This window comes from Onychostruthus taczanowskii, unplaced genomic scaffold (assembly GCF_017590055.1).
Source record: "Onychostruthus taczanowskii isolate IOZ18803 unplaced genomic scaffold, ASM1759005v1 scaffold3, whole genome shotgun sequence".
In the NCBI taxonomy this organism is placed as follows: domain Eukaryota; kingdom Metazoa; phylum Chordata; class Aves; order Passeriformes; family Passeridae; genus Onychostruthus; species Onychostruthus taczanowskii.
Window position 1 is genome coordinate 3,490,839 of NW_024500349.1, and position 13,718 is coordinate 3,504,556.

General features: G+C 36.7%; 1 protein-coding gene across 4 annotated transcripts in view; it reads right to left on the bottom strand.

The window, feature by feature from the left end:
* Positions 1 to 13,718, bottom strand: part of CDK14 (cyclin dependent kinase 14) — a 315,608-nt gene that overhangs the window by 95,014 nt on the left and 206,876 nt on the right. For all 4 annotated transcript variants that reach the window (XM_041408676.1, XM_041408674.1, XM_041408677.1 and 1 more), the window contains one exon: positions 7,072 to 7,135. In XM_041408676.1, the coding sequence (XP_041264610.1) occupies positions 7,072 to 7,135 (64 nt within the window). The remainder of the gene's footprint in view (positions 1 to 7,071; positions 7,136 to 13,718) is intronic.

Below are 13,718 nucleotides of genomic sequence, written 5' to 3' on the forward strand. Positions count from 1 at the left end.
CAAGAGGCTATTGGTGTAACAACTGCAAAATGGAAGCAGAAATGGGCAACCAGAGGCAGAGAGGGAGGGAATTTCTTGAGCTAGTTAATTTGATAAACTTGATGCACCAAAAAAATTATGTTTTAAAACAACAGCTTCCAAATTCTGGCCAGTCTGAAGTGAGGGTCTAGAAAAAAAAACCAAACCAAACCAAACCAAACCCACCAAAAAACACCTGGCCAGAAAGCTCATCCATTACACTCAGCAGTACTAAGCGATCTTTCTCTTTCCTTCCTTCCTTCCTTCCTTCCTTCCTTCCTTCCTTTCTTCCTTTCTTTCTTTCTTTCTTTCTTTCTTTCTTTCTTTCTTTCTTTCTTTCTTTCTTTCTTTCTTTCTTTTTCTTTCCTTTCTTTCTTTTCTTTTCTTCCTTCCTTCCTTCTCACAACCACTCTACAGCAACCCTGTTATATGTGCCCACTCAGTTGTGTGCCCACAGCCTCCGTGTTCTGCAGTGCAAACATCATTATCTGCCTGACAAACGCGCTCCATCTGACAGCCCTGCATCAAGGGCAGGTTCAAACAGAAGCCAGTTTCAGCAGAACTCACTAGTGAGCTTATTAGCAGACCACTGCAGGAATACTGGTCTGCTGTGAGAATTGGAAAAATAAGCACTTGCATTTTAAGTAACATAAAACAAGATGAGGGTTTTTTCCTCTTTTATCAGTCAGAAAAACACATGAACTATTATACCTTTGCCACGTTTGCTTTGAAAGGATCTAAGATAGACAAGAAAAGCTACAGAAGGAATTAGAGGCAGACTACATTTTGATTTTTAGCTTTTTTTTTAACAGTATTGATAATCAGCTTCTAGTCTAAACCAAAGAACTTAAAGTGCAGTTTGACTTCAAGGCATTTTTTATGTTGCTAATCAAAACATGATGGCTAATATGCATTCCTTGATTAATGTTCTTCTCTATTTAAAACCAAATGTGATTAGCTTAAATGCAAATATTTAAAAATCACCATAATTAATATTTTGAAAAGTCTAATTCATTCTTTCTTTGAAAGGGTTTTCTTCACATTTAATTTAAAAGTCTAACGTGACTAACACTGTATTGTGATATATAAGACATTACCATTTTTAGTAAAGATTCAATGCTAAAATTATTCAAATGTTAGCTAAAGATATAAAGACAAGCATCCATATTGACAAGAAAATTTTCAAACACTATAATATTTGCAGCCCTAATGTGCAATTAGAGTTTTTACTGAAGTTCAGTCACAACGAGAGCAGAGTTTTATCAAATACCTAGACCTTGGAGCTTTGTATACCAAACATCTTGAGAAAAATTTCAGCTTCCTCCCCTCCATCCCATCCCCTCTTCTCCCTTCCATTTGCTTTAGAAGAGCACAATTTGTGTAAAGAGGAAGAATAGCTGCTGTTTTCTAAACTCCCTCCTGAGTGTGAGTAGAAAATGTAATTTTAATATCCAGCATTGTCTGAAGCATTGGAGTCCTACATTAAATGGTTCTACCTTTTAGCAGAGCTCACCTTGCCTCCCCTGCATACATAATAAGTCATTTTAACTTTTCAGCTTAATGTAGCTTTGTTTAAAGAATGGTGAAAACACTGCCAGCTCTGCTTCCCTCAGGTTGTGGTTACTACAGAATGAAGAAACACTAAATAATACGGTTTTGTTTTGGCAAAAGAGGAGGAGGAATTCAAAATTAATTCTCCTTTACAAATAGCCCTGCTTTCTTCAAGTACTCAAATTCTTGAAGACTACATCTACACCAGTAATTTAAATGAGTTTGAGACTGTTTGGCTGAGACACCATCACAGTCCTGTAGCACCGCTGCAGCACCTCCCTCTCCATCCTCCAACACAGGAGATGGGGACTTCTTACAGGGAGCAGCCCCCAGCCCACACTAACTTCCTAACCCTAAGGAAGCTTCCTAATGCTCAGGAATTAATTATTTGTAAGTGCTAATTGTTATGAGGTAAAGGCATAGCAGAGGCTGCTCAGACAGTCGAACAGCAGAGGCTCCCACATTGTCTGGGAACACTCCCCGGTATCAATGCAGATGTAAACAAGCAAGATATTGACTTAGCAGGTAACAAAATGTTGACAGGCTTTGGAGAAACTCTATAGGAAAAACTGCTGTAGAAGTGTGAAAAGCCATATGTTCTCATATACAGGATGCTCGTTGTTTGTGCCAAAGGAGTTCAGTCTCTCACTCCAGCCCTACTCTAAATGAAGACTTAATCTTTTGAAAAAGATCTGGCTGTCAATCAACTGTTAAGATGCATGTAGGCAGATCATATTTCTACACCAAATCTATATTTATTGGTCACCTGGGAAGTAAAGTAGAATTCCTGAGTTAGAACACCAGCTCTGCAGTGGTTTTGTCTGTCATAGACTTGTGATTTTTTAATACATCTATGAAGTACCCATCAGTCCCTGGCAAAATCCATGTTATGCACTATTTCCTATGAATGCTTTTTCCTCAATTTTTCTTTTTGTGTTCTGCTTTCTCTTTAAGGAGAGACTCTTTTACCTCTTTTCATCCTGGCTTTAGGGATTCTCTTTTAAAAATCAGTGCTCAGCAGATGTTTCCATTGTCTCATAAAGGCACCTTTTCATGTGTATTACCCTCTATTGTATCTGATCATTTGTGGAACATTGTGAGGTTCAGGCTCCTACACCATCAGCCCAAGATTAAATATTTAACTTTCTTTCTCCTAGATACAGTATTGTGAAGAAACTGATATACAGTGAACATCACAAAGCACTCTCATGTTTTTTCCACCTTCCTAACAAGTTCCTTCCTCTCCTTGACCATTACTATCTCTTCATTGCCATGGACACTTCATTTATCTTCTATTGTAACCATATCTTACCTTCTCCCATTTTACTTACTGACAGTTCTTCCTGATAAATCTCTATGTAACTTTCCAGGATGGAGGTTATACAGCATCAGTCCCAAACACTAGCTAAGAATGTCAGAAAAGTGAAAACTTGACTTAAGTGTAGACATTTAACCAAAGGCTTATCCTGCTCATTTATTTGGACAAGACTCAACCCAGGAGAAATGGCTGGAGAGGGAAAGTTGATAGGACTCCAGACTAAAAAAAAAATAGGAGATTTAATAACAATGAAGAACATAATGCTCAAAAAATCAGGAAGACTTGGACACAAGACTGGCAAGGAAGCAGCTTGTTTGGGAATACTCTTCACCTTTACTCATATAGATAAGACAGTTAATGTCTACTTTAATTCATTCCTGGAGATACAAGATATGATTGGTGTTTGAATCTGTTTTAACTCAGCAAATTTCCTCAAGCATTGCAACAAAAGAGTGAATAGTGGAAACATGTTCTCCAAATCTAGGGGATCATATTCATCATTGAAAGTGTCTCTGTCCAATAGCCTGTAACATGGGGCTTCTCGTGTGGATGAAACATCAAGATTTTATTGAAACAGCAACTAGCACTTTTTCACAATTCCCTCAAACTGTTTTCCTGTTTGAGGGCAGATAATTACTGTCACAGTGATCCAGAATGTCTGGGATTCATTGGTGATGAGACCAATGAAATGATGATTCCTGAGTACAGGAATATCCTCGTAAGGTTATAGCACACATAACAGCTTCAAAGTGAATCATAGAGGTAACCCAAAGTTACTGCAATACTCCTGAAGTATTTCAGGCCTTTCAAATGCATTATCTAGATTATCCTTAAGTAACTTACTAAGCAGGACATGTGTGCATGCATTTCTGTGCTCACAGGTGCAAACACAAACTGAGAGGATGGAGGCTGCAGCACAGAGAAAGCTCAAAGACCAGGCCATCTTTTAGCTTTAAGTATCTTATATATTACTTGGAGCATTTGTAAGACAGTAAGTAATCTCAAAGCAGAAAGATAAAATACAAATTGTTTTGTGACTTTTTAAATGGCAAACAAAACTATGACCATTTTATTTTCACAATTATAAGCTGTTAAAATCACCTAGGTTAGGGGTTTAAATGACCTAGAGTCATCCACAACCAGCCTTAGGAACATATTTCTTATTCAGGCTTAGAAATGTTCCTACATATTAAGATGTCAGCAATCATAGCTATTAAAGCACTGGATGCTTTCCATAATAATCAAGACCCTTGGCCACTGTAGTAGAGACTAATACCAAGTTTCTCAGACATGTTTCTCCTAGTAAACTATGATTAGCCCTCTGCAGCACAAGACTGTGCCCTACCAAATCACAGTGTGAAAATTAGTTATTGAAGTCTGTATGCAAAAAGAAATACAATGAAATTCTGTTTCTACTCTCAATAGTCTTCCCAAATCCACAGGCATTTAATGTGCTCAGCATTTTGTAAACAATAATAATCATTTATCACTGATACTTTCTGTTCAAATGCTTTTGTTTTATGCTTACACAACTAAAGTTTATAGAATTAAAACCTTGCCTGAATGAACATTGACATCCTCACCAATGCTCTCTGCACTTCTCAATTTATCACAATTACTGTTAGCAGCTATCAGTTTTAAAATTTAAATATTAAGTAACACATGCAAAGCACAGGAGTTACATAACCCCATTGCACATATATTTAAATACAGTAATTCCACAAATCTTCAACAATAATGGAATTGGTTCAGATTTGGCAAGACATTTCAGGATACTTCACTATTTTGCTAGGAAAAGGAACAGATTAACTCATCTTCAAAGAATCACAGAATATTCTGAGTTGGAAGGAACCCACAAGGACCATTGAGTCCAACTGTCAAATGTATTACTAAAGCTTCAACTTTCATTTTTGCTCCTAAGAAGTCAGTCAGCAAAGCTAGAGTGTAAGAGCAATTTCAGACCATCAGAGAAGGGAGTATGGTTGGTTGAGCACCTGTAGAAGATGATGCAGCAGCCTTACCACAGCCAGAAAGCTTTTGTGCACAGAACAGCATGAAGGAAAGCACATTCTTTAGAAACGACAGAGAACCTGGTGTCCTTGACCAACCATCTCCAACAACCCTAAAGGTGTGAGCAAATAGTGTTCATTCCAGCCTAGCTCATAGGTCAGAGCATTTTTTGCAGAGCATACCTTAGATGTTGGTACCCCAGAACGATTCCAGAGGGATGTATTTTGCTGCTCTAACAATTCCACATTTACCAGCATAAAATTCAATTACTCAGTTTTGGGGCATGCAAGCCAATTTTGGTTGTCCAGTTAGATGATGCTTTCTATTGCTGTAATTGCTAAAAACAGCAAATAAGGAACCATAGGACAAACAAAAAATCCTTTTACCAAGGTCATCAAGGGTAGACGGTGCACAACACATTATGTGTACAGAACTGGGATTTTATCTTTTGAGTGCTCCAAGACCTCCACGGTGTAAGGGAATTAAGAAGCTCAGTGTTTTATATTAACAGGCCATAAAAAGATTAAATTATTGCCAGCATGAATAGAAATTACTCTGACTTACAAATCTATATCCTTCACAGATGTGGAAAGGATCTGAGAGAACAAAGGCCACACCGTGCAGAAATGGTGAAAATACTGAGTGTCCATTTTCTGTCTTGGAGGCACCTTTCCTCTGTCCCCACTCTGCATTTGTATAAATACTATGTATTCATAGCTGAAAAAATCCATAGTCTGGGATGGAGAAAATAAGAGCAATTCTAACACAATGCCTGTATAAAAGTTAGGTTTAATGATGTGCCTACTGTGGATTTATTTCCTGATGCTCTTCTGCACTAATAAACCCACATCCCTTGACACATTTGGAAGCCAAACCAAATAATGAAACCAGGAAATTTCTTGGCTGCCATCTACTGTTCAAAACTTTCCTGTATCTCACAGAAAATAAAAGCAAAAAAACCAACCCAAAGAACAGTCACTAACACCTTCAGGCTTTCTCCCTTCTCTTTACTATTCTTGCTAAACCAAATGCTTTTTTTTTAAAGTAAAATGCTTTTACATTTCTGTAAGGATTCTGTATTTGCTCACCTTTCAATCAGTATCAAGAATGAGAAACACAAAACCTTGTAAACTTAATGACACAGTGTGTAAGGGAAGAACACTGTAGTACTTTTAGTATTTCAGTGAAAGACTGTTAAAGAAGTTTCTACTAATTCACTAGAGAGCACTAGATTGTGATTTCACTATACAGCAGTAAGTCAGCAGAAGGACAGAGACTAAAAAGCCATGTGCAAGAAAGCTGTCTGCATTCCTATTTTTCAAGGCTTTGTGTCTCTATCAGGGTAAGCCCTACAATATATTTGTTTCTCTCTCTCTCTTATTTTGAGAGTTATCTAGATCTATTTGTCCTTTACAACTCCTCTGCCTCATCTCCTGCCTACTCCTTCACCTGCTTTGCCATGTTTAAAAAAATGTATTTCTAAGATCCCCACTCAGAAGTTCACAAGACTATATATATATATATAAAACATACTACATACATACTACATGCATACATAATATATATATTACATACATAAACATGCATACATGGCATAGCATAATGAAGCTGTCCACATCCTGCTGGTCTCTAGGAGACAAACTGCTCCCTCTCACAGAAAAGGTATCAGATCATGAAACAGTTTTTCAAGGATGGTTATAGAGTATGACAACCAAATACAATACATATTAAAAGACTGAAATTAGTATCTTTCTTTGCAGAAAGATACTAATAGATGATCTACTAATAACTTCAGCTTTCACAATTTCTTTGCTCTACTCTTTAGTTTCCTTCACTATTCATCAAAGTATGGTGTGCTCTGCTGGAAAAGCAATCCTGACTAAAGAATCAGCGCACTAGCAGTCTGAAAGGTACAATTCTCAATGGCTGAGGAATGCAAGCAGGTGAGGGCTCATGCTGTAACAAACAGAAGAAAACAAAACAGAAAGAGAAGAAATTAAATTAAAGAAAACTTCCCAGCCTGAGCACAATAAAAAGTAAACAGCTGTAAGAAGTGCATCATGGTTCACACACTGCACACCAGGTCATTTTGATCACTTGTGGTCAGGGATGCAATTATCTCTGTTGTGTACTTCCAGAGAGGGAATTTGGAAGAACTTGGTGCTTCAACCTACCTGGTTTGAAATGGGGTAAAGAGTGGACTCCAGGCCACGTATCTTCGTTTGGTGTTCCAAGTACCTGTACACAAAAAAATTTAAAAAACACATTTCTTTAATGGAAAAGACTTAACAAGTCATAGCACTGTAGAAAGCACAATCTAAACTTCAAATAGGCTTCTTCATTGGGGGATGAGGAGGAGGAAGAAGTTACAAAGGGTTAAATGATTACATTTCCAAGGTACCAGGGGAGTCTGTAAAGCAGATGGGAATGCTGTGTTCCTGTCACACTGCCTGTTTAACCAATGGATGTTAAAGCTACTTTTCATTGAGAAGTATCAAGCTATCTGAGAGCACTGGTGTTACAGAAGCTAGATAATTTAGCTCAGAAATAGCTTCAATCCTTAGAAATTTAAATACAGATAATGAATAGATGCTAGGATAGAAGATTTACACAGATGGTAAAGAGGATTATCAAGAGTGTGGCATGAACAAGAATGCACAGCAAAGTGCTGTTATTTTGACATGGCTACAGTACACATAAAAATAGTAAATTCTTAGGAGATACAGACTTTATTGACTCATGCATTATGCTTTGTTTCTATTCACTTCAACTGTCCTCCTTCTTGTTATGTAAGTCAGACCAACTTACAGCATCAAAGTATTTACACTTCTCACATGCATCCTATATTCTCTGTTCACATAAAAAATTCACTCTCCGTGCCCTTGACACAAGTAGTAATCAAAGGGAGAGAACTGCCCTAAGTAGTTCTCCCATAGCTGGTTTTCTTCATAGCACATAACTGTCAAGACCTGATTTAAGTAAAGCCAGGAGGAACACTTAAATTACCAGCTCTAGAAACACATTTCTGGACAAACTGTGGAATTTAACATTTCACTAGTAGGATCTTTCTGTTCAAAAATTTACAGTCAATTTCTAACATGATTGAAAATGCTTTTGAATATGCTTTTTGAAGAAAAATAAATTGAAATTGTTTTTTAAAGAAAGAATATTGAAATTCTTTTGAATATGTTTTTTAAGTTCAGACCCTGGAATAAAAGGTTGATATTCTGAGTGAAAGTAATTCACATTAGTCTGGTGCTTGTTTTGCATTGTCAGTGTACAAAAGCCCCTCACAGCTCTGCCCCTATCTGCACTGCAGGTCATCTGAATAAATCTTTTGGACATGCATATCTTGAGTCCTTGTGACATTCTGTGGTCACTTATATCAGCATGAAGCAAGCCCAAAGTCAGCATGAAAATCTTTGGTCCAAAAATGTGAAAAATAGCATCTACTCCAAATCATTTGGAACTGAAGGGATTTATTTTAATTTTGTTTGCTGCAATATACACATGAATTAGGAGCATTAAGGAAGGACACCACTCTAGAATACTTGTTTCATTTCTTAAGCTATGTAAACATTTGTTCATACTGATAAATTCAAGCTGAAAAAAAATTCTTAGAAGCAAGACTGGCAAGGTAAAACACAAAAAGTTTTCTTCACCTCTGCCAGAAATTTATTAAATTAAATTTAGAAATGAGCTTAAAAACTTGAGACAAAAGTAAGAGAGCTCTAAAATAGATACAATTTTTACTTACAAGGTTTTCTTTATAAGTCTAAGACTTCTAATTTGTTGAGCATTTTACAATAGTCATGTTTCTAATCTAAGAACATTAATCCAAAGATATTTTTCTCCACAATCAAATACAATAGGCAAACAGTCCAACTTAGTGTGATCTGTACAAGGTGAAAGCAGAGCACTAAGATGATAAAAGTGACAGTATCAGTGCAGCTATAGAGTATACATTCCCATAGCTATTTAGGTATGCAAATTCACTGATTTCATTTGTAAATATTGTTTGTAGCACATTTCTTTCAGTCCTTGTGATATGTCTTAATTGGCACTTGAGTAAGATAAACCTGGCCCTGCAACCCTGATTCATCACAACACCCGCGTTCATCTCATTATTGCTGTTAGAGAGTGCACAATTCTGGCATTAAACATTGAGGAAGTTTGGAGACACCGTCGACACTATGTCACAAAATCAATTTGCAAATAACTTCCACTTACCTTCTGCATTAATCAAGCTCCTGGTGCAAAGCATCTTCCAGACCAGGAGAGGGAGCCCGTGGATCAAAAACAGAGATTCTCGCATCGATTTAAATTTAGAAATAAGGTGCTCAACTTTGCAACCCCTCTTATTGAATCAAAGGAATATTCTCTTATTAAATAAGATGTATTGGTTATGAATATATTTGTTCCGAATATTAAAAAATTTAGCCACATTCCTCTAAAAGTGAGTTCTTATTTGCCTCTTATTTTAGATGAGACAGAGACTATGGGACTGTACAGATAAAAATTAAAACCAGATAACAAAATCTGTAATTTTCACATTTTAAAGGAATCATACTTGATTCACTGTTTCTTGTTTCACTAGTTTTCCAATCCATTTCTTTAATAATATTCTAGCACATCTGCCACCACTGTATTTAGGAGCCAGCTATGAGCAAGTCCTGTGCATTGGAGTACTCAGACAACCTACAATATTTATACCTTCTCTCAAGGGCAGCAGTCAGGCTGAAAACAACTGCAGGTTTTCTAGCATCTAAATGCCAACCATTTTTAAGGTAGAGACACTTGGTAGTTCAGGAAAGGATCCAAACACCTTATTTTAATGCATGGCACAAACACTACTTCCACACAATATTTAGCATATGTAATACAGAAATTCACAATATGTGATAACCAACAAACAAGGAGGAGAAGGCAACAGTGAAAGAACTGTGGTTTTGGATAAGATGAAACAGTCACTGCCCACAGGTAAGTCAACATAAAGAGGTTTGTAGGCATCACTTTGTAAGTGATTCTCCTAAGCAGCAATCAATCCCATTTTGATGAGTGGGATTAAGAAATCCAAAGCAATGAGTTTTGACACTTGCTATAAACAAAGCAAAGTGGGGCTCATACTTAACATCACAGTGGAGAAGAATCTGCCTTGTTTTGCAGCTTACAAGAGAGAACTAACAAGGAAAAGAGAAGGGAGAGCCTAACAGTCTTCTGGTTCTACTGGAATACACTGTCACTTAGCAGTGAAGACTGATTATCCAGACCTAGACAACAGCTGAACACCAGGAGCTGTTATTTTACTGGTGACCTCCTAGCCCCAACTTTCATGGTCCACCACTTCTCATCCTAAGCATGACACCAGGAGTTCTGCCTTCTCCATATTTTAACACTTTTTCTTTCCATTTCATCTTCAAAAACCATAAAAATAACCCCCACTGTCGCAGCAATTAAGTCCAACTTAATACCAGAAATAAACTTTTATTTAGCATTGAGAATTGCTTGAAAAAATAACTTGATTGCTTTCTCTACTGAAAATTTTCTTCTCAGAAAAGTAAGCATTCAGCTTGCATGGTTCAATAGCCTATTTTCTTTAAATTGAATTACTAACACAAGACTAATCTACAATTCCCGTATTTGGAATGGATTTAATGTTTTCCAGGGACCATGGTGATTATGGTTTCTGCAAAGAAGACTCCAAAATCTGCTGGGGTTCTGCTGTTCCACACCACAGACAAGACTCTGGCATCTTTTTGTTCTCTGACAAGAGATATAAAATGATGTTCTCATTTGAAACTTGCTATTAAAAATCAGGACCAGATTCTAATTCCATTTGTAGGATGAGAAATCTATTTATATAAAAATAACAGATTTACAATACATCAGGATACTGAGGGTCAAATACCTGTACTGCCAGTTGATACCATTAGGGTTTGGCAGAAAGTTATAAGAACAGAGCCTGCTGTTCAAATCTCCATACACAAGCATGATATGGAAAGATTTCCTAGGAAATGCAACAAAAGTGTATCAAGGACTACTGAATTACCCTATTTTTTTAATATAAGAAAAATTTTGGGGTTCATATCTGGTTTTGCAAGGACTCACCATTCCCTGGTGTACAAGGGAATAATTAGTTTACAGTGAGCTTTGCACCACTCTACCAACACAATTAGTCACGTTGTCCTGTGTTCTGCTTCAAATGTAAAACCATCCCACGTTACTGCCATCTATTAGATGAGCAGCAGTGCAAATCTTCCCTACCAGCTCTTTCCCAATTGCTGGCATAATTAATAAAGAAAAGCATTTCCTTTTACACTACAAGTTTTGAAAAGACAAAGCTGCATATTACTGATATGACACTGTAACCTTTGTTAGAGCTGATGATCCTCAAGAAGGGTGATGTTTTGGACTTCAAGAAGACAAAGAACCTGAAGCCTGTGGTATTATTCAGAGCAGAATGAAAGACAAGACCAGAATGCAAATGAGCTGCTTTTCCTTAGACAAGAGTTATGGAAATCAGGCTAAATAATATGCAGAATTTTAGATTTTTTTTAATGTTAGGTCAACTTGATGAACAAACAAAGTTTAGTAAAACAAAAAAAAGCATCAGGAGAATGCAATTTTTTCCTTTTAAAGGAAGAGGGGTTTGTTTAAAAATGCCCTGAAATCTTAACTGGGAAAAGTCACAAGCTGGATGTAAAAATGTTTTCTTATTTTATTGTGCCTTTTAAGGATGTTCAAGATTTCTTTTCCAGTCTTCTTGTTTGCTGGGTAAAACATACTGCATTTAGTGAATCCTTGCCTGTGACGTACCATGGGAGACTTTGAGGAACTGAACTCAATCAAAAGAGGAAGAAAATAAGAATTGCAGACCATTTGCAAATCAGCAATCCCTTCCTGTTGAGTGAGACTTGGAGGTTTCATATGTTGGGTTTTTCAAGAAAAATCTGTTCTATTCTTTGGAAACATATATCAAATGAAGTTTTCCACTTAGTCAAAAACCTAGGTGTTTTCTGTTTCATTAGGGGAAATGACATTACTGCTTTAGATCTGCCTCTTGAGGAGCAGTGTGAATTCCAGGGTTTTTCTACAGCAGCTCCATCACTCTCAGAAACTCTGGACACAGAATTTCTGCTCTGAAAGAGCAATGGTGCTAAGCATTTGTCCAGATGATCCACTTGCAGCCACATTCTCCTCCTGAGGAGTAGAGTCAGGTAGATCTGAACCACATCTTTCACAATCTGGAAAAGTCCTGTGTTACAACCCAATAATGTCAGTGAGCACAAAGTACACATAGCAGTGAAGACCAAAGAATGAACTTCATCCTTCAAGTTAGCATTTGGTTTTAGTATAATAGGTTAGAACTTTCAGTAACTATCTGTGTATTTTGCATGCTGACTCAGTCTGCTGACTGACAGCTGCAGTGAGGCTTCCTTCAACTCTGCTGGGCACAATGGTGACAGCTGAGTGTCAAGTTTAATATCCAAAAGATAGAGTCAGAAATGGAATTGCCTCAATACCAGTCATTTCTTTCATTTCTTCACATCAGGAGTTGAAAGGTTTGCTTTTGCAGTTCAATTTCCATAAGGGCCTGCAGATCTATGAATTTGTGTAATGCACTTACAGGTTTGTTAGGGGCCAAATACATTTTACCCTTGGGAATGTTGTGCAAGTTCCAGGGCTCACAGCTGCAGCCAAGAAGTCACTTCATTTGCACTAGGATGGCAAGAATATATTTATTAGGATTCATGAAAAGTAAAGACCACATGCCTATTCATTGTCCTTGAGATTTAGAATATTGAAGCCTTACTTCATTAAATGAATGGCAAAAAATTGTACATAGTTCCTAGACCAGGAATCCATTCCAATTCAAAGTTAAAACAATGGAAGTAAGATTGTGTAATCTAGGCAGTCTCTTCCCATGTGGAAAGTAATAAAGGCCTTGTCAGAACCTGAAAGCCATATTTTAGTAAAATTAATTTTCTTACATAGCAAACTTTCTGTGTTTTTTTTCAGTCAACTGTCATCAAAATATCCCTTCATTATTCCAACACAGGTAAGAAATTAAATACCAGTGAAACAGATTAAAAAAATAGAAGATGCAATGCAACAGATTAAGCATACAGAAAACACAACTTGTATGATTCCTCTCCAGAACAAAAGTGTTAAACAAGAAAACATAATTCTTCACAGACAAATACAGAGTTTCAAAGTCTTATTCTTAGTTTTATATGTAAAACAGGAGGTAATATTTTTTTGCTTCCTTATGTGTAAATGCTACTGGAAAAATATAAATGGTATCATGAAAAAATCCTTACAAGGACAATACATGGCGAAAGGAAAAAGAAATTCAACAGCCACCATGCACAATGGTAATGTGCAAAAGAATATTTTTAATGTGATCTGCATTCATTCAGGAAATTAAATCAGAATTATGGATTTAGGAGAAAACAAGGCTGGTTAGAAAGCAAACTAGAGTAGTTATTTTGTAAGTTATTTTGTAAATTATCTAAGCATGGTCTTAAAAAAAAAAAGCCAAAAAACCAACAACAACCAAAAAAAAAAAAGACAAAAACCCCCCCAAAAACCAAAAATAACCACTAAAAAAACAAAAAGGAAAGTATTAAATTCTTTTACTAGCCTTATGAAGTACCTGCTACAGAGATTATGAGGTTGGGACAAAAGAGCAACACAAAAGAGAGAAGGCACCTCCTCACCAACCCCATAAACTTGTTCTTCCTGTAAGGAAAGTGATGCTGTTTTGTGAAAAAAATGGAAGTTATTGAAACTTATTCTTTAAGGTGAAAAAAGATGCAGC